Below are 22,294 nucleotides of genomic sequence, written 5' to 3'. Positions count from 1 at the left end.
GGCAGATGGACTAAGTAAAAAGAGACATCTCTGTTTCTTGGAAAAGGCAGGCCAACAAAGCCTGGTTTCGCACTGTGTTTCAGGTATTGAAATGCTCTTTCCCTGTGGACTTGACTGCTTGTTTAGCTGTATGGTACTTCTGAATAAAAGAAATAGACCCCAATGGTTTCATTTAGCAGAATTAGTCTTTTGTTAGAAGACACTATTTTTTACTTGTATAAGCTTAATTGATGGTAAACTTGAAACTTGTTAGTGTCAGTGTCAAGTCATTTCACTTGAGTTTCTGTGTCACAGTAAATGTTCTAAATAGTAGCTTTCGTGTAATTTTAGAAGTAGCTGAAACTGCTGCTCTGCTCCAATAATTCAAGTGGCTCAAGAGTGACTGCATAGAATTGCTAAATTATTTATTTATCGTAAGGCTAAAGCTAAATATTGAGGCTACCTAATCAGGGAAATAAATTGATCATTATAGCTTTGTTTCGGCTGTTATTGACATGGCCACTTTATAAAGTGAAGTTCAGATGTTTTAGTTTCATTGTGGGGCACTCACTAAGGAAGAAATGTTTCTGCTTAAGCAAAATTAGTTGCAAATTATTCTTTTTTATTTTGTTTAATATCCAGATCTTGATTTTTAGTTAAAATATATTTTTATAAAATGTTATAGAAATTCATGTAGGTAATATTATTAAAAGTATGTTTTGCTTTAAATGTCCATGGGTAAAGTTTTATAATTCCTTCTTCTAGGTTGTGCTGTTTTTGTATATTTGTTTTAGTTGGTTTTTATAAGCCTCCTCCAACTAAAGAGCTTGGCAAATATGCTTGTATTTAGAGGTGTGGCTTTTGTTTTCTTGTTTAAAGAGAGGAAATCTAATTGATACTATTGATTTAGTTGAGCAACTAGGTTGGCCAGAATAGATTTAGTATTGATATAATATTAATATCATTTCCATAGCCATCATGGATTCTGATCTAAAATGTATTGAGATAAAAGAGGAAAAAAATCATGGAAATTTTACCAAAATATATATATTCATCTATGTAGTGAATTATATATATTTTGCATATTCTAAGGACTGTGTGGTCCCTGGGTGGCACAAATGGTTTGCACTCAACTACTAACCTAAAGATGGGCATTTCAAACCCACCCAGCAGCATAAAGACCTGGCTATCTGCATCTGTTAAGCTTACAGCCAAGAAAACCCTGTGGAGCAGTTCCACTCTGTAACACATGGGGTCGCCATGAGTCAGAATCAACTGGACGGCAATGGTTTTGGTTTTTTTTTTGGAAGACTATGTTGGGAGATTTTTAGGAAAATAGATCTCTGAGGTGTCAATACTGTTGTCCAGAATAAAACTAGGGTGTTTCAAGACAAAAATCTAACATATTGTTAATGTTTCCCTAGTATTCTTTCTATCATGCTCTTTTTTTCAGGGACAGATATTGCTGTCCTACAGATATGAAGATGATAAAAGCCAGTGTGTAACTCAAAAGTGTGAACGTGAAGACTGATTGGTATTTGGTTAATGATCATGGTTAAAATTTATAGAGCCTATGCATTGTACGATACTTCAGCTAGAAGATTTTGTAGAACAAGAACCATCTCATTCTTTTTTAATCGACCAGATACTTTCGTTGCGCCACAAAGTCTTTTTTCTTACCTGCTTATGGTTATGTGAGCTTGTGTATCTTCAGTTATGTAAGCATGTACAACCTAGTGATGAAGTTGTAGTGAGCATCTCATCATTACTCATGAATTGACCACATTCCAGGATCTTCGCTGGTCGCAGGCTAGGGTGGCCACGGGAGGCACAACCATGTTGAAGGTACAGTCATCAGACTTTTCTCAACACAAACTTGGTATGCTAATCTCAAAGGCTCACAAGCTTTCATAACTTAATTATCTACTCTTTGTTTTGGGTTGGGATGGGGAACCTGAGGTAAAGATTGTGACTTGGCTCAACCGCTCACAGCTGATAAATGCTATATGAATAATAATTCTGTCATCTCTTCCACAGCATGTTGCTAATGTAAATCTTTAGATCAGTATAGCAGAGAAAACCTTTGCCTGGCCAGTAAGCTTGAAACTTCAACCTCACTACGTAGTGGAAAAACTACTTGGATAATTGTAAACTTTGTATGTGCCTTAAGAACATGTGCCTCTTGACTTACTCTTTCTAAGTGTTTTGTTTATGGCCTGTTAAAGTGGAAGAGTTTCAAATGTCTGAAACCGGATTATTAATTTATTTGTCTTGTGTTGTTTCTTTAGTCTCACTTCGTAAAATAGAAAAATAGTAGCTTTATCATAAAACCCTGTTTAATTGGATGGTTGATCCTGAGAGTGACTGACAGGATAGCCCTTCTATGATCATGGAATAGCCTTAGGGTTTGGATGAGTTGGGACCCTTGTGGGGAAGTAAAGGAGAGTAACTCTTAGAAGAGGGAAAAGGAAGTATATATCAAAACTGCTAAGAGTTTACATGTGTGTTTTAATTAAAATAATTCTTTTCTTACATCAGAATATATTACATTTCTATGCTTGTAAAAGCTCCTGGAACACAGTTTCCCTTCAAGATTTTTGGGGCAGAACTAGAATCAATGATAACTTCTTAGGTGCAGGAGCACTGAAAGGAGCATAACCAGAAAGTGGAGTAGGATACTGTTGGAGAACTTGATTGCTTTGGGGCTACCCTCTGCTTGGAGTGCCCTTTTCCCAGTTTTTCATATGACCAGCTTCTTCTTAGGTCTCACTTTAGGGATCATTTCTCCTGAGGAAATGGAGAGAACTTTCTGGCTTGCTAAAGTTTCTCTCACATCATCTTGTTTGTTTCTTTTATAACAAAGATGACATTCTCTAATTATTTTAATTGCTTTCTTATTTTTTGTCTGTTTCCTCTGCTGGAACATAAATGCCATGAGGGTTGCTTACGGGACTGTTTAGTTCCGAGCTTTATTCCTAGTGTCTAGTCACGGTGCCTGAGCCACATCAGTTGTGTACTGAATGACTGCAGTTATGAGTAGAAGTTCATTAGTTGAAGGAGTGAGGACAGGGCGTTCTAGGCAGATAAAAAGTCATGAAAGGGTCTGCTATTGTCAGAAGCTGGTAAGAAGTTGAGAGTGTTAAGGAGTGTCGGAAGTGGAAGACTGGATTATGAAAGGAAGGTTGCAGACATTGTGAAGCACACTGCAATGCAAGCTAAGCAGATGAGATTCTATTTTGCCTGCATAAGAGAGCCAAGAGATGTTTCTTCAAGCAGGGCGTGACACAGTTAGGAAGCTAATTCTGGTAGCTATTTGGTAGATGGACTAGATGGAGGAGACAGTAAGCAGAGAGTTCCATTAGGAGGCTGTAGCTGAAATGACTAGTGAGAGAGCCTGAAATAAAACCATGATGCTTTGGATGCAGAAAAGAAGCTGGATTAGAAGTTAACTGGATATAAGGGAAAAAGGAGAAATGAAGGGTGATTCTGAAGTTTCTGATTCAGGTGAGTGAGTTTTGGATGACATTAAATGAACAAAAATTAAGAATCAAAAGACAGAACAAGTATTTTGTAGGGGTTGAACGAGTTAGGTTTTGGATGTGTTGGTTTAATTTCGTGAATATATCTAATAGACCATTGGGCATATGGATTCAGATCCCTGAAAGGTCAGAACTGATGTAGGAACCATAAATTTATGGATGACTGTTGAAGCCTGGAAAGCTTAAAGAGCAAGAGAATTTAAGGTAGTGGTTTATGACATTTCAGGGATCTTAAACCCATTTGAGAATATGAAGAAAACAATGGCTTCCTCAGGTAAACATACACATTTGTATGAAATTTGTATATGTATAATTTCATGGGGTTCCTAGACCTCTGGAGTCTGTCCTTGAACTTTTCAAGGACTGCTGTGGACTTCAAATTAAGAACTTCAGATGTAAGGAGCAGACAGAAATATTTGAGGTGGGGAGAGAACCCAGGAAAGATACCTCAGAAGCCAAGGATGGGGAGTCGAGAGGTTCAGTAGGAGGGAACTTCAACTGTGCCATTGAGTTCAGCAATGAGCCGTTCATTCGTAACATTTCAGTACCATGAAGAGGCAGAAAGCGGATTATAATGATTTAGCACATGTATCAAAACTAAGGGAACAAGATATGGTAAACAGAGTGTAGAACTCTTGATGTTCTCTATGATAAACAGTCCTGATATGAGAATATATCCCATTTTAAGGATGTACTGAAAAGGAAATTCTAATATTTTGATGACCTGTTGTGACATTTCAGCCAAGTGGTTCTCAACTGGTTGCCCATTAGATACATTTTGAAATTAAAAAAACAAGCCAAACAAACAAACAACAACAACAAAAAAAACCCATTACTAGAGCTTTATCCCAAATCAGTTTTTATTCTGTTTACCTTTTTTCTTAATAGTTATGATTCAGTGTTCCAGTTGGAAAACTCTTATTACTCTTGTTTTGTTTTACATGTATGTTCTTATCAAATTACTCACCTTATAGTGATACTAGTTTTAAGTCCGTGTCCTGTAGCCTTTCTTACAGGACTTAGCTTTCAATTAAAAAGAAAATAGTGTGACTTTCTTTCGATCTTCAGCCAACTTCTTCATATTTATATCTTTTGAGTGACACAGCCTTTAATCAATTAAAGATCTGACCAGTTCTGAGTAAAATAAAATTAACTACTGGTGCTTACATTTGGAAAGAGTATTCATTCTGTTATAATCCTGTTTGCTTTAAATATGTTGCTTTTCTGACTCTTTTTTACTGTTTTATAAGCAGAAAAGTTTAAACTTTGTGCATTGTTTCCCAAGTAGCTGCTTTCATAATCTTACCTTCTTTTTCTTAAAATGGCATTCATGCATGACTGAGACCTTAAACAAGTTGTCTATATTAGAACAGATATTTTATATAAAGGGTAAACCTGTAAAAAGCAGTTGAGAGGAAACTGTCAAGGTAGGAAATTTTACCAGTTGTTATTTTCATCTTGTAGTGTTTTCATTTGACTAAATTCTTGATTAGGTGTCAACTCTTCAAGTTTGAACCTTGCCTTAACACCTTTGCCATAAAATCAGAGTACAGAGAAGTTTGACCTCTATGCATGCCAACCCTGCCACCAGCCAGAAGCTGAAAGAGGTTTATTTGGTCTGTTAGCTGCCTAGCTAATTAACATATATACTTGCAAGTGAGAATAAAAAATAAAACAGTTGCCATCAAGTCAATTCCAACTAATAATGACCTTTGAAAATTATGCCCTTTTATTAGTATCAGCTTAATGGCTAAATGAGTCTCACAGATCATAGTTACTTAGTATGGTTAACTTAGGACAAATATCAATATTCTTTATAAAGAGATAAAACATTCCAAAGATTTTTAAAATAGTAGTCGATAATACGAGAAGATAGGGACACATGTAAGACCCTTTCCAGAAAACTGATGCCTTATAATTTAATTGAAATGACATATAAACTTTTGTTATAACTTGGCATCCAAATCTATGGTACTTTTAATTATCCTGTTTTTGCAGCTACCTAGTTAAATAAATTTAGCAAAGTATCTCTTTTATAGTATGTAATAGACTTGGGCAATCCCTAGGTAGTGCAAAGGGTTAATACATTGGGCTGCTAATCAAAAGATTAGTGGTTCCAGTCCACCCAGAAGCACCTTCGAAGAAAGACCTGGCTATCTACTTCCAAAAAATCAGCCATTGAAAACCTTATGGAGCATAGTTCTAGTTCTGCTCTGACACAGACGGATGGTCATGAGTCGTAGTTGACTTGATAGCAACTGATTTTGGTTTAAGAGGCTTAGATGCTTTCTTTCTCTTTGTCTCTTCCTGTGCTCCTTCCTCCTCCTCCCCCAAAAAGAGTAAAACAGCACAATCAATAAGAACAAAGAAGACTTTGTTTTGATTTGAAATGGTTTTGTTATTGTTGGGGATTTTTAAAAATTTACTCAGAATTACCTGTTGCCATGAGTCGATTCCAACTCATAGTTTTGCTAATTTTGTTTACCAGATCCATCAGAATTGTATTCTTTATTTTTACCCCTTGCTTTTAGACTTGAAGAAACATCATCTGTTTTTTGTGTTCCAAAGTTTGAGGACCACGGTGAATAACTAGAAGTCCTTTCCATTTTTGAACATTTTTCTATCCATGAAAGATGAGTAAAGGAGATAGTAATAGTAACAATGAGAATAGCTAAATTTGAATGCTTACCATGTGCCAAGTACTGTGCTGAGTGTTTTATATGAATTTTCACAACATACTGCAATAGGTACTGTTATCTGCTATTTTTTACAGATGAGAACACTGAGGTATAAAGGTGTTAAGTTACTCACCCAAGGTCACACAGCTGCCAAGTGGTAGAGTCTGGTTTTAACTCAAGTAGTCTGCTCCAGAGTCTGACTGTTTTAGTTTATAAAGTGTGTGGTGTGCACGTGTGTGTGTGTATGTGCATGTGTATGTGTAAGAGAGTGGGAGAGAGAAAATGAATTCCTTTTTAAAAATCTCGAGTTAATGTTAACCAATGTCGTAGAACAATATGTGTACTACTGTTTCATGAGAAATTTATTTGTTCTGTAAATCTTCACCTGAAGTACAATTAAAAAAAAAAAAAATCTCGAGTTAACAGTTAAGCTCCACAGACATTGAATACGTATAGTGCCTTGGGAACTGTGCTAAGGCTGGGGTACAAAAAATAAATAAGATTTGATCATGCTTCTGAGGAGTTTATTGTCTGCCAAGGAGACATATATAAATGTTGTCTATCAAGGGGACATATATAAATTTCACTATAGTACAGGCGTAGAAAAATGCTGTGATAGGGATATACATAGTAGCATGGTAATGGAACTGAGAATAGGGACACTCTGGCTTAGTCTTGGGAGTTCTGTTTTCTTGGTTCCATAGATTTCTCATTTCACCCGTGATGGTTTTAATTACCTTTTGTACCCTTCTAGGGTATAGAAACAAGAGTTTCTAAATTTTCATCTCCAATCTAGTCCTAAATCTGTCCTGAGCTATGACTTTTATCTAATTATCTGCTCTGTATCTCTTCTTGAATGGCTCACAAGTTCCTTCAGTTCAACATGTCCAAAACTGAATCCTTCAATTGCCTCCTCTCCCACGTCTCTCTCCTTCCCCCTTACCCCATCTCACTTGGAAACCTGCTCTCCCTCCAGTGTTTCCTGTCTCACTAAATATCTTGAGTCTTAAACTTGGAGTCATCCTCCATTTCCTTTGTCCTCATCCCCACATTCAGTCACCAAACTCTGTTCACTCTGGCTCCTAAAAATGTCCCTCTTCTGCCCGCTTCTTTCTGTCTCCATCCAGCACCAGTGCTCTAGTCCATGCTGCTGCCGTCTCACACAGGACTGCTACGCTAGGCCTGACTGGGTTTCTTGCCCATTTTACCATTTTATCTTCCAATCCATTCTCCCGCTGCAGAAGTGGTGGTGATATATTTTAAAAATGCAAATACATCGTGTCATTTCTTCCTTTAAAATCTTTTTTAGCCCACCATTGCTCTTGGGGTAAATGTGAAAAACCTTAACATGCCCTAGAAGGCTTAGCATGATTTGACACCTTCCTGCCTCTTCACCTGGTCTTATGCTACTTTCCTTTTCACTCTTACCATGCTGGCCCTCCTTCAGTTGTGAACAGTTCATAAGCTTAACACACCTCAGAGCTGAGAACACACATGTTGCCTCTACCAGAGCTTGTTCTAGGCCCCTAGCATGGGGCCTAATACTTGGTAAGCGTTCCGGTGCATTATTATGGAATTGATTGAATGAAGGTGATGCTGAGCTATAGAACAAGTAGGAGTGAGCTTGTTGGATGTAGAAGTGGGGATAGAACATTTTAAGCAGAAGTAATAGCATAAGCAGGCAAAGGGTTAATATTCTTTCTATAAGAGTTTTTATAAATCAGTAAGAAATCTCAGAAGGAAAACGAACAAAGGATATGAGACAGGAAGAAATATAAATGGTTAGTAATATTTGAAAAGTTCATTCTTATTAGTATTCATAGAAAATCAATTAATTCAGCACTGCTGTTTGTATTTCTCAGGTTGGCAAATATTTTTATAAAATCTGTGATTGACTAGAATGGACAGCATACACGTATAATCCCAGTCGTATTTAATATTTTATACATATATGGATTAAGCAGCCTAAAAACCTGTCTATACATGAACATAGGGAAAACAAAAGAAAATAAACAAACAGAAAAAACAAAAACTGGCATAATATTTACTAAAATCTTGATAGTGATTATCACTAGTAGGATTATGGGTGACTTTTTTTTTTCTTGGAGTGTTTCTTATGTAATCAAAAAAGACACACTATTTTTTTTTAATCATGGAATAACACCATTTATTTGAAATATTAAGAAATCTATCCAGAATGAATTTTGCTTTTACAATCAGTGTGCCAGACTTCCCACTTTTGAGTTTGAATCCTCAAATATAAAGTTGTGTTATGTAAGAAACACCTTTTTTTCTTGTTAGTCACAATAATACTTTAGTTAAAATTAATGTTTATGTTGTTATGCGCTGTCAAGTCGATTCCACCACCGTTAGCATAAACTTAATGCCCCCTAAGCAAAAACTTGCCCTGTCCGCTTCCCGCCCACTCCTGGTAACCACTAATAATCTTTGGTTTGTATATATTTGCTTATTTCATGTAAGTGAGAACATACAGTAGTATTTGTCCTTTTGCAGCTGAGTTATTTTGCTTAACATGATGTTTTCAAGGTTCATCCATGTTATGACATGCATCAGAACTTCATTTCTCTTTATGGCTGAGTAATATTCCATTGTGTGTATATGCCACATTTTGTTTATCCATTCATCTGTTGATGGACATTTGATTGTTTCTACCTGTTGGCTGTTGTGAAGAGTGCTGCAATGGATATTAGTGTAGAGGTTTCTGTTTGCATTCCTGCCTTTACTTCTTCTAGGTATATACCTAGGATTGGGATTGCCGGATCAGACGGTAGTTCTTTGTTCAGTGAGTGTTAAATTCTTAAAGGTACAGATGGGCTTGCAGATTGTACAGTCTCTGTTATACCCATTCAATATGTTTGCATAATCATCGCATAAATATGTAAATGCATGAACTTGGATATTGTCGTGGATTGAGTTGTGTCCTCCAAAAATGTCTGTCGGCTTGACTGGATCACGATTTCCAGTATTGTATGACTGTGTAATCTGATTTGATTTCCTTATGTGTAAACTCTTATTGCTATGATGAGGTTATATGTGATTTGCTTATGTGTTGTAAACTCTATCACTGATGAAGTTATACTGATGAGGTCTGCAAGATTGAATAGTGTCTTAATCCAGTCTGTTTTGAGATACAAAAGAGAGAAGTGAGCAGAGACACATGGGAACCTCATACCACCAAGAAAGCAGTGCCGAGCAGAGCGTGTCCTTTGGACCTGAGGTTCCTGTGCAGAGAAGCTCTTGAACCAAGGGAAGATTGATGACACGGACCTTCCTTCAGAGCTGAGAGAGGGCCTTCCCCTGGAGCTGGTGCCCTGAATTTGGACTTGTAGCCTACTGGACTGTGAGAGAATAAATTTCTCTTTGTTAAAGCCATCCACTTGTGGTATTTCTGTTAGAGCAGCACTAGATGACTAAGACAGATGTATTACAGTAAAACTGTTTTTCACAAAACAGGCGGCTGACCCACTGGATGTAGGTTTGCTGACCCCTGCCTAGCCTATTATTATCTTGGTTTTTTCCATCTGTTACTGTGACTGTTTTCAAGTTTTTCATCAATTCATTAAATAATATTATTTGGTTGCTATATTCAACCACATGTGAATCCATATAACAGTTGTTCGGTCCATTTTCGACTCATAGCAAAATGAGCACATGTTGTGTGCTATGTACTTGACATAGATTATCAATCATATTTAATCCTTAAAAGAACCCTGGGAGGTGCAGGTGATATTATCACCAGTTTACAAAAGAGAAATTTAAAACTTAATGATAGGTTTAGTAACTTACTCAGTGTCACATAGCTAAATGTAAACACTAGGTCAGAGCCCCCTTTTGTAAGGTTTTTGCTGTACTGTTAAACATGTGAAAGAGCACCCTTGTCTTTCTAAAATACAAGATGCTCGCTTTTCCCCATCATGGTCACAGATGTGTATTGAAGGATTATCAAGAAATGTGTTGGAATCAGGACAAAAAATGTCTTACTTCCTGATCTGCTGTTTTAAAGCTTTTTAAAGAATATGAGGATAGTGACTGGCATGTCTTTTTCTTAGAGAAGAGTGATCCCTCGGAGACCATATGGGTTCGTGTTGTTTGCAAATTCGTCTACTTCCAGTTCTTGAGTCTCTGCCGTGTCTCCAATTGTGGATGGTAATTTTGTGGTTAAACCTTTGAGGTCCCTGCCACAATATCCTCACATGCAACTTGAATACCTTCTCACCTTTAGGTTTATTCCTTTTTTTTTTTTTTCAGGCTTCAACATTATTTTTGCTTTGCTCTTTTGACTGTGTTATTGTGACGTTTCAGTTTAAATATTTCTCCTGGTGCAGAAAATGTAAAATGTAGTAGTCTTTCATGCAATTTGTTATAAAAGCCTGGAGGTGGCAGTGTTTTCTAAGTGATAATTTAAGGTTGCAGTTTGTGGTAGTTGCTGAAATGTGTAATGTTTGTGAATACTACTAAAAAGTCAAAGGACCCAACAGATAGATAATGTGGCGTTCTTGTCCATAAAATCACTGAACTAGGAAGAGGCTGCTTCAACTTTTATGATGCATTTTAATAGAAAGCTAGAAATAGTGGCATTTCTTGAAGATAGGACAGCTGAAGTTTTGAACTTGGCTTTTTATTAGAAAGAAAAGTGGCAAATTAAATTCATACTAGGTGTTTACTTCAGAAACACGACAAAACATCCAGCCAGGCCATGTCTTAATATTAGGCCTTGGCAGTGGGTAGATTATTGATATTTAAATTTAGATAAAAATATAACTTAATTTAGAAATAACCGTTTTTCTATAGTAAACCTAATGTATGTTGTTGTTTAAAAAAAAAAAAATCCAGACTCTACAAAAAGCTAGAAGAAAGAAATCAAAAAGAAAAATCACTTTAATGCTGTCTGAATAGAATAATTGTTAACATTTTGGCAGAAATGGAAAATTTATTTTGCCAAAACTGACCCAAGAAGAAATAGAAGACATCAGTTGTCTTAAGAATGATTGAATTGGTCTTTCAAAAAGTCTACCAAATAAGCAAATAAGCAAGAAAACAGATCTAGACAATTTTCAGATAAGGTATTCTAAACTATCTTCCAGCAAAGAGAAGGAGAGAGAGAAAGAAATCTCCCCAATTCGTCTAATGAGTCTAGTATAACCTGGGTACCCAAACCAGATAAGGACGGTACAAAAAAGGAAAGCTATAGGCTAATTTTATTTGTGAACATATATGCATAAATTCTAAATGAAATATTAACAAACTAAATTCATCAATGTATTTTAAATCATGGCTTAATTGAATAAAGGGATGTAATTATATATGTAACAAGTTTTAACCCTTTCATGATTAAGGTTACCTCTAGGGACCAAATACGTTTTCTGCCTCTGAAGGTTTACTCGGAAGCTGCTGCACCGCTGACAGTGCGTGCTGCCACAAGGCAGGGGCCTTTACGTTGTTTGAAACTGAAGAAACAGGCGTGTGTCGGAAGTTACTGTTTTAATATGAGATGTCTGGATTTTGGGTAGGAAAAATAGAAATTTTGAAAATTTTTATTTGTTACACATATGTACCAGTAGACCACAGTGGGGACTCTGTGGTATAATTAGTGGTATTTCGTACCTAACATTAAACACTTAGAGTAGGCTTGTGGGAGGGGCAACAACCACCACAGCAACAAAAATCCATACTACCCACCAAAAATTCAGACACGCATAATGCACATGACATCAACAAAAAAATACAAACCAGAAAAGAATTGGTTCATGAAAGGGTTAAGAGAAATATATGAGGGTGTCATTTGGGAGAAGTGCATGGGGAGGCACCAATAGTAACATATTCAGCTGGGTGGCGGGTCAGTAGATACTCACTGTATTACTTTCTGCCCCTTCTGTGTATCTTGAGAATTTCATTCTTTAGTGCTACGTTTGGCAGGTTTAACAGCTTTTTGACTTTAAATATTATCACTTTTCATATATTTTGTTATCTTGGAGTTCCTTAAATACACTCCCCTTGGAGCTATACAAACCAGTAAGACAGTAAAACTAATATTTGCCTTAAGTATAAACCAGCATGAGATGTGGTAAAGTATGCTGCGTAGCATTTTCATGGATACTGTGTTAAGAGGCTTGTAGGGAAGAAAAAGACTGTTGGCTCTTTTACGTTCATATGACAATAGGTAGCTTTGGAAAGAAAGTTTCAGGCTTGCTAATAATAACTTTTTTTTCCCATACCTAGTATTAAAAGAAATAATTTAGAATTGTGGGTAGATGAGAAGTTTAATACAGATTGGAGGTTGAAATATTGGATCATATAGCATTCATTCATCAAATAATAATTTAATACCTACTATGTGCCAGGTTTGGTACTAGGCCATGGGAGAATGTAAACTTTCAAGACAGTCTTTGACCTCAAGAAACTCAGAATTTAGTAGGGGAAGTAGATATCCAAATGTTTATATTAGTATGATACCATAAGAGTGGTAAACAATTTGGAATATTTTAGCCCTACTGGAAATTAGTTCCTACCATCTTTCTTATGGAGCCCTGGTTGCTTAGTGGTTAACAGCTTGGCTGCTAACGAAAAGGTTGGCAGTTCGAATCCACCAGCCACTCCTTGGATACCCTATGGGGCACTTCTACTCTGTCCTGCAGGGTTGCCATCGAGTCGATTCCAACCAGGCAGTGTTTCATTCTCCTGTACAGAGGGTCGCTATGAGTCGGAATCGACTCAGTGGCAGCAGGTTTGGTTTTTGGTTTTATCTTACAGCAATTTTTTTTCCCCTAAATAAAGTTGTGTGTGTATTTTTAGTGATAACCTAAATCTTTTGAACTTCTCTTAGGGTCAATCAATTCCGCTTTAAAACTGAGAATAAACTTTACTCAGACCTTTTTTACTCGTTAATAAAATTATTTAACCACACTTAAGACTAAAGGAGATACCATAGACCTTCAGATGCTTTGTAGAAATCAGTTTGGATTTATTTCACTGGATTGTCTTTCTAGTTGTATTTAAAAGGGATACAACACGAATAGCTTTAAGAAATGACTCTTTGTTAAAATCCAGTACTACTCTCCTGTTCTACAAGATAGATAAACTGATTTGCAAATGAGTCTCTTTTCATACCGCTTCAAAACTATGAAGTCTTTCATGTTGTTAGATGCTGTCGAGTTGGTTCCGACTCACAGCTACCCTCTGTACAACAGAATGAAACACTGCCTGGTCCTGCGCCATCCTCTCAATGCTTGAGCCCGTTGTTGCAGCCACTGTGTCAATCCGTCTCCTTGAGAAAAAAAAAAAAACCTGTTGCCATTGAGTCGATTCTGACTCATAGCAACCCTGTAGGACAGAATAGAACTGCCCCATAGGGTTTCCAAGGAGCGGCTGGTGGATTTGAACTGCTGACCTTTTAGTTAGCAGCTGAACAATTAACCACTGTGCCACCAGGGTTCCATCTCCTTGAGGGTCTTCCTCTTTTTCGCTGACCCTCTACTTTACCAAGCATGATGTCCTTCTTCAGGGACTGGTCCCTTCTGATAACATGTCCAAAGTATGTGAGATGAAGTCTTGCCATCCTTGTTTCTAAGAGCATTCTAGCTGTACTTGCTCCAGGATAGATTTGTTCGTTCTTCTGGCAGTCCATTCTTCTTCAGTCTTATTCATTGTCTAGCTTTCACATGCATACAAGGCGATTGAAAACGCTAAGGCTTGGGTCAGGCGCACCTTAAACCGTAAAGTGACATTGTTGCTTTTTTTTTAAACACTTTAAAGAGGTCTTTTGCAGCAGATTTGCCCAATGCAATGTGTTGTTTGATTTCTTGACTGTGGCTTCCATGGGCGTTAACTGTGGATCCAAGTAAAATGAAATTCTTTAGTATTTTCCTGGTAGAACCCTTCAGTATTGCAACTTGAGGCTTGAATTTTTTCTTCAGTTCTTTCAGCATGAGAATGCTGAGCGTGTTCTTCCCTTTTGGTTTTCTATTTCTAGGTTTTTACATATGTCATTATAATACTTTGTCTTCTCATGCTGCCCTTTGAAATCTTCTGTTCAGCTCTTTTACTTCATCATTTCTTCCTTTTGCTTTAGCTACTCGATGTTTAAGAGCAACTTTCAGAGTCTACTGACATCCATTTTAGTCTTTTCTTTCTTTCCTGTCTTTTTAATGACCTCTTGCTTTCTTCATGTATGATGTACTTGATGTCATTCCACAACTCGTCTGGTCTTTGGTCATTAGTGTTCAGTGCATCAGATCTGTTTTTGAGATGGTCTCTAAATTCAGGTGGGCTGTACTCAAAGTTATACTTTGGCTGTCATGGACTTGTTCTAATTTTTTTCGACTTCACCTTGAGCTTGCATATGAGCAATTGATGATCTGTTCCATAGTCGGCCCCTGGCCTTGTTCTGACTTATAATATTGAGCTTTTCCATCGTCTCTTTCCACAGATGTAGTTGATTTGATTCCTGTGTATTCCGCCTGGTGAGGTCTACATGTATAGTTGCTGTTTATGTTATATTGTTGAAAAAAGGTATTTACAATGAAGAAGTCATTGGTCTTGAAAAATTCTATCATGCAATCTCCAGCTTCGTTTAACAGTCATATTAACTGGTCTTCCTTGTAGGTGTGTGGATATTATCCTATCACTGACAGCATTATACTTCAGAATAGTACTTGAAATGTCCTTTTTGACAATGAATGTGACACCATTCCTCTTTGATTTGTCATTCCCGGCATAGTAGACCATATATATGATCACCTAATTCAAAATGGCCAATATGAGTCCATTTCAGCTCACTGGTGCCTAGGATGTCGATGCTTATGCATTCCATTTCATTTTTGATGACTTCCAATTTTTCTAGATTCATACTTTGTACATTCCACATTCCGATTATTAACGGATGTTTGCAACTGTTTCTTCTCATCTTGAGTCGTGCCACATCAGCAAATGAAGGTCCCGAAAACTTGACTCCATCCATGTCATTAAGGTTGACTCTACTTTGAGGAGGCAGCTCTTACCCAGTCATATTTTGAGTGCTTTCCAGCCTGAGGGGCTCATTTTCTCAACAATGTTCTGCTGCTGTTCTCAAGGTTTTCATGTAGGATGCCCTTTTTAAAAAAGTACTGACTTTTCATATTGTATCCTTGATTGAAAAACTAGTAAGAGTAATATTTTCTGAGGCTGCTTGCCAGGTTACTAATCTAAAATATGAACACTTAGTAACTTATGATGAACTATTCCCATGCCCTCATTTTTAAAATTTAACTTGCTGAGGCATAGAAACAATTGTCAATTTTGAATTAACTTCAAGGTTTCTTTGCATTCACAAAGATTTACTTTACCCCTTCTTTCTTGACTTGTTTTTACCTGTATTTCCTTGTATTCTCCCCTCAGGCAATACATTAGTTTAGGACAACCAAGTAGTAAGTCTCAATCAACAAGTTTTAGTCTGTTCAGTGGGAAAACTCTTATGAAACACTAAATTTGGCATAGTTTCTTTATACAGTTTCTCCTTAAATAATTCCTTTTTGTTGTTTACTCTAAAGGGACATGTTTCAGTTAGGATTGGGTTTGGCTGCATGTAACAAAAATGCAGCATTAAGAGGGGCTTAAACAAGATAGAGATTGGCTTTTCTTTTATATTTATGAAGTCTGGAGGGTCACTATGAGTTGGAATCGACTTGATGGCAGTGGATTTGTTTTTTTTATTCTGGTTTTGGAGTTAAGTGCAGGAATCATAAGGAGATTTATGGTATCGGAGGCCTAGGCTTCTTCTGTCTTGCTGTTGTATCATCCTTATCTCATAGTCTCATGATCCAAAATGGCTAGTTTAGCTCCAGCTTTCATGTCCAAACTCCAGGCAGAAAAATGGACAGAAAGGTTAGAAGGGGTCCTTGTGGGCTTAGTTCAGTCCTTCTAAACAGACCTCACAAAAGACACTTGGCCATTTTGTTTTACATTTGACTCACCAGAACATGGTCATGTGACCTCCTGGCCACACCTGTTGTCAGGGAAGTTAAAAATAGAGTATTTTATTTCTGCCACAGTCTGCCCAGCTATACATCTAGGTTCTGTTAATAGTGAAGGAAGGATGGAATAGATGTTGGGGTAAGCAACTAAGAGCTTCTACCTCATGATTGTTTCACAGTTTTTATAGAAAAATAGCAGAAAACCTGGTTGTGTGTCCAGAAGGCTCAGTATCTGGGGTATAGTGATGGGAAGTGATATTACGAAGCCTCTGTTCTGCCTGTTGATTTGAACTTATTTTATCGATAATCAGTGTCACTTATTGGGTTATTATTTCCCAGACATATATGCTAAGTACTTTTCATACATTATTTTATATAATCCTTGTACACCACTCTATGGTAAGCACTATCTATTCTTTGATACAGATGAGACATAGATAGGTTATATAACTTGCCTAAGTTATTATAGCTAGTAAGTGGTGAATTAGACTTTGGGTCTACCACTCAAGATCAGTATTAATAACTGTTTCTGTGCCTCTGCATATGAATCTGTTTACCTCTGTGTCTATCCATCAGGCCCCACTGCCACCCTTGCCTACCCCTTGTACAGTTAAATGATTTGAGGTAATGGAAACATACACACAGGATAGAAAAACAAAAAGATAAATGGGGTATACAGGAATATCAGAGTGAGAAAATATAATGCAGTTGGGGTACAATTAATACACAGAATTGAAAGCTACATGGTCCTATAGTGGTGTTAGAAGTCTTGGTCTAACTTGCCATTATGTTCAGAATGAACATAATATCAGAAACTAAGATCCAGAAAAACATGAGTGAATATTCTTTATTTGGACTCTTGACATCTTCATTGTTTTAGTCATATAATTTGAATCCTTAGAAAGAATACTAGTTTTTAGTCTTTGTGGCTGCAAGGAACCTTAAAAGATGGTTATAATAGTGTTGTTACTATTTCATGATTTTATTTTTGTGGGTCAGATAAGCTGAATTACCGTTATTTATTTTTTAAGATGTGGAAACCCAGTCAAAGAGAGCATATTTTAGCTGGATATGGGTGATGTGCATATTAAAAACCAGGGTTTGTTTTTTTATTTACAAAAATACTCTTAGGGTTTTTTTTTTTCCTCCTAATATGTACATTGGAAGATTCTGATCTTGATAAAAACAATATTGTGCTAACTCTTTGTTAGAGCTCCCCACGCACACTGGGCTGTACTCATTTTTTTCTCCAGTGTCTCTATACAGAAGGTGTTCAGTAAGTGAATAATGAATGAATCGTTAGTAAGTTGGAAAAGTCTGTTGATTATATGTTAAAATCAGTATTTCTGCTTCTTTAAAATTCAGCTAATTACTCTGTTTGGCATAGGAGAAAACAGATCATACTTTTTATAGCCCCAGCAAGTTGTATGAGGTGGGCTATAATAACATTAATGGTTGCTCATTGGGACCACAAGGGTAATTAAAGCAGAGGTCCAGCCCTTGAACATATGTTTGAGAATCCCTGTAGCTGTGGTATGCCTGGAACATACATAGTGGTTGTAAAGGCAAGTAGCAAGAGATGAGTCTGGAAAGTGTCTAGCATGTAAAAGTAGCTGATTTTAAAGAAGGAAAGATAGGCCCAGATTTAGAAGGACATTATATGACATGCTATCTTTAAAAAAAAAAATGACATGTTTAGTGGGGAAGAAGAGGGACGTGATTTGATTTGAGTAGCAATGAAAAATATATAATACAGATTCATTTCTTGCATCTTAATTTTCAAGATTATTTGTGAAAAATAAATTAACAGAACATCTAATTTTAATTACTTTTGTTTCATTTCTCAGGATGTGATCTTCGTGGTGGGAAGCTAAGTTTTTAAACTATCCCAATGGATGCAGACAGTGATGTTGCTTTGGACATTTTAATTACAAATGTAGTCTGTGTTTTTAGAACAAGATGCCATTTGAACTTAAGGAAGATTGCTTTGGAGGGAGCAAATGTAATTTATAAGCGTGATGTTGGAGTAAGTACCTGAATTTTGGTATGTGTATTACATAGCCTAATTTTATAGTGCTATGAATGCTACTATAAAATGTATTCACTCTGCAGATAGTTTCTGGGCACCTTACCACACGCTTACTCGTACTGGATATAGCAGTGTGTGCTGTAGAAGAGGCCCCTCTCAGCATTTAGAGACACTATCCCTGAGTCTTAAAAAACTCATTGGTTACATAGACATTTTATTGTTCTCTCAATTTCTTTTAACTGAAGAAAGGAACATTTATATTTTTATACTGATTCAAATGTAATTGTACTTGAATGGTGTCTTAAGATATATTGTAATTTTTGTAGTATATTAATTTTCATACTCCTCTTTAGTTAAGCCAAGATAATTGGTTTTCTTTAGTAACAAATTGCTAAAAATCAATGTTCATATCTTAACCTGAACATTTAAATGTTTAGTTTTTGTTAAACCTATATATTTTAAAATAAAAAGCGATACCTTACTTCTTACCTTAGCATTGTGAGATTAACATTATAATGACATTGATTGTTTATTTAGCTTTTATAAACCAAAGAATGATGACATATATATCTTACACATTTATTACAAAAATTAAATAAGAATGCATGTGAAGACTTTATTTAAGCTGTAAAAATTACTTCCAATAAACATAGGATAAATTGACACTATCTCTTAGTCCTAGAAACCAAGTAAAGAGGAATTAAATTCAGCTAAAGTTTTTAGTGAACCCAAATTAAAGATTTTCAAGTTCATCAATAATACCATCTTTACTTAAACAAAGGAATAAATACATCTGACTAAAAAGTTGAGAGAGAAGATTGCCCACACTGCTTTGGTACTTTAGTCTGCCATATGGGAGAGAAGTAGTTTTTTTTTCAGGGAAAGTTAATTGAAAAATCTGAGTTGATGGACAAGCCGGTGATGAAAGACAATTAAATGTAGAATAAACTCAGTTCAGTATTTCTCAGTCACTTGGTATGAAACTTTATGATGTATTTTAGTTCGAACGCCTTTTTGATCTTTGGTAAATTTTGAGTTTTCCTGGATTATATAGCTTTCTAGATAATAAGAGATAATATGGTATATGGCAGAGAGAGAGGAACTCAAAATATAATAGAAGTTTTAAGAAGAAATGTCTGATTCATTTATGAATTACATTTACTGAGTAAACATTTCTCTTTCTCTCACACATAATGAACATATAAGAAATATTTCCAGAAATGAAAAGTTGCAGTGAAAATTTAAATTCATACATTATCTTGGAGCTCAGTTCTTGACCTGTTTATACTCACTGTGTAGGTAATTTCATTCAGGCCCATATTTTTAAATACCTTTCATATCTGAGGACTCTCAAATTACATCTCCTGCTCCAGTGTTTCTCCTGTGCTTGAGATTTGCATATTGAACTTGAGTAGGTGGTAGGCATCTCATCTGTAAGATACACTATAAAGTAGGGATGAAGCAGAATAAAGAAGGGCAAGGACTTAATAGAGCAATGAAGGGATGGGTATTTTGGATGGAATGGCCAGGAAAGGTGTTTCTGTGGAGGTGACATTTGGTGAGAAACCTGACTGAACTGAGAATGTTGAGGGAAGAGTATTCCAGGTGAAGGTAACAGCTACTGGAAAGCTGAGTTGTGAACATATTTGGCATGTTTGAAGACCCATGTAAAATCTGGTCATTTGACTGGAGTGGAATGAGAGTTGTACTGTTTGTGTGCACATAGTACATTGGTTTAAAGTATATAGTGAGAGATTTGTGTAGACCTTGTATTTTTAATTAATTAAATGTCCTTTTGGCTTAATATATTCTTTGTATTAAGTATTATATTTGATTTCTGAATGGGTGATTTGAAGATCAGTTATTTCAGTCTTGGATAAGCTTGGAATAGTATTTTGACATTAAGATGGCCACATAATATAGAATCATACATGAAAATTAATGCTTATCATGTAATCTGATTTTTTGTTGTTGTTGTTGTTGTAGAAAGTATTAATGAAGCTTAGAAAACCTAGAATTACAGCTACAATTTGGTCCTCAGGAAAAATTATTTGCACTGGAGCAACAAGGTACATGTTCCTTGAATTTTTAATTTCTTTAAAATTCCTCTCACAAAAGGGACTTTTTTCCTAGACTTAAAAACAAAATCATACTATTAAGTTTATCATGTTTCCTCAGTATAAAATTTATTTTTCTTGTAACTGATGATCTTTTTCTTTCCTTAAAACCATAGTGAAGAAGAAGCTAAATTTGGTGCCAGACGTCTAGCCCGCAGTCTGCAGAAACTAGGTTTTCAGGTAAAATTTTAAAAAAATATCCAAATTGCAAATATTTAAGGATTTATTTTTGTAAAATTCAAAATTTTAATTTAATTTGATTTTAAAAAATCACCATAAAAATTCTTCCTATGATTGAACTTTTTCTTTGGTTTCATACTATCCTACAGTGTTAGTGGTACTTTTCTAGTCCCAAAATTTGCCCATGTAGGTGTATTTGCACTGGGTCCTGACTTTTTCCCAAATTCCTTGCCCATGGAGACACTTGTTTCCTTGTAAACTAATTGCCGTTTCCACTCTTTGATTATTTTCACTTCTCACTCAAAGCCATGTTTTTTATCTTCTCAAGAGTGATACACATCAAGATGATGAGTAGAGAGTTGCAGAACATGGTTGACATGTCCATACTGGTTGGCAGGCTCTCACACTTGTAAAGTGACCATTGTTAACCTTACCAAGTATGAATCTGTAGATGCTTATATTTGAATAAAATTATTACGTATTATGGACTTCCTAAGACACTTGCAAATGGTGAGTAAATTAAAGATGAGACATGGTCCCTGAAGTGGTGGGCCTACACTGTTTTGGATTTGGGTAAATTTGTAGAAATAGTGATGGAAAGTTCAGTGTTTCCGCTTGATGACTTCAGTCTTCTCTAAAGTGGAAGGTGATAGGAGGTAGTTGAAATGCTGGTGGGAAGCAGGGGGGTGTTGGTGCTTGGGGAGAAGGGCAGTGTAGAGAGAGCCCTGTTGAGGTGTAACCGTGAATTGATGGTGAGGCCACTTTGCAGTTTTTAACTTTCTATAGCTACCTTGAGCAGGAACTGAGTTGGAGCCTAGTTAGCTCATCCAGAATTGTGGTTTTACTAGGAGTGCTTGGAAAGACAATGAGATGAGACAATTTAAGATATTAATAGGAATCACTGACATTAATACTGAGAGAACATTATTTTCAACCTTGGAGCTTGTTTTCTTAGAATAACATTTGAAGTGTTGAGAGAAATCCCAGTTAATTAAAAACACTCCCCAAAAACAAACATCTAACTAAACTCACAGAAATGTCATTTTACCTTATTGTGTATAAGCTCAATGTACACTCCATTTACTGACTTTTTAAAGGGACAACTTCTCTATTTTTGGCTCTTAAAGAGGAGGTCTTTAATTTTTTTCCCTCTAGTCTCTTGTGTCCCAGTTCTCTTAAGTATCCCATTTAAACTATTAAAATACTAAACTAACGTCAACAGACTCCAAGTGTACTATTTTAATCATGCAAATATCGCAGGTTTTGTGTTTGTTTTAATAAAGTTTTTGAGCTCTTTTCTTTAATTCAGTCATAGCATTAAGGAGTTACTGATAACTTGTAATATTAAACTTCAGCTGTTTTTGTTTTATCTTGTTTTCTTAAGGATTGAAAGTTGATTATTAAGGATTGCCCTGATGAGCAGATTTTCTGTTTCAGAATAATTCATTGAGTTTTATTTCTCTCCTAAAGGTAATATTTACAGATTTTAAAGTTGTGAACGTTTTGGCAGTGTGTAACATGCCATTTGAAATCCGTTTGCCAGAATTCACAAAGAACAATAGACCTCATGCCAGGTAGGTCTTTGAAGAATCAAAATAACATATTTGAAGTTACTTCTCTGGCTGTAAATATTTATATTAATTGTGGGTATCTGTTTTGTTTTCTGGTATAGTTATGAACCTGAACTTCATCCTGCAGTGTGCTATCGAATAAAATCCCTAAGAGCTACATTACAGATTTTTTCAACAGGAAGTATCACAGTAACAGGTATTTTATGATGTGGAAACCAAGCTTGTCAGTTATG

The 22,294-nt window shown here is 36.0% G+C and overlaps 1 protein-coding gene across 2 annotated transcripts in view; it reads left to right on the top strand.

Annotated features, from left to right (window-relative positions):
• Positions 1-22,294, top strand: part of TBPL1 (TATA-box binding protein like 1) — a 34,663-nt gene that overhangs the window by 5,747 nt on the left and 6,622 nt on the right. The window contains exons 1-6 of one of the 2 annotated variants that reach the window (XM_023730074.1): positions 10,428-11,723; positions 18,012-18,190; positions 20,180-20,262; positions 20,427-20,490; positions 21,961-22,064; positions 22,163-22,257. In XM_023730074.1, coding sequence (XP_023585842.1) covers positions 18,056-18,190; positions 20,180-20,262; positions 20,427-20,490; positions 21,961-22,064; positions 22,163-22,257 — 481 coding nt within the window. In that variant the 5' untranslated portion in view covers positions 10,428-11,723; positions 18,012-18,055. Of the gene's footprint in view, positions 1-10,427; positions 11,724-18,011; positions 18,191-20,179; positions 20,263-20,426; positions 20,491-21,960; positions 22,065-22,162; positions 22,258-22,294 lie in introns of those variants that run through there. The other variant, XM_004368906.2, reaches the window with a different exon arrangement.

Source organism: Trichechus manatus, unplaced genomic scaffold (assembly GCF_000243295.1).
Source record: "Trichechus manatus latirostris isolate Lorelei unplaced genomic scaffold, TriManLat1.0 scaffold00002, whole genome shotgun sequence".
Lineage (NCBI taxonomy): Eukaryota > Metazoa > Chordata > Mammalia > Sirenia > Trichechidae > Trichechus > Trichechus manatus.
This window is presented reverse-complemented; position numbering and strand designations above follow the sequence as displayed.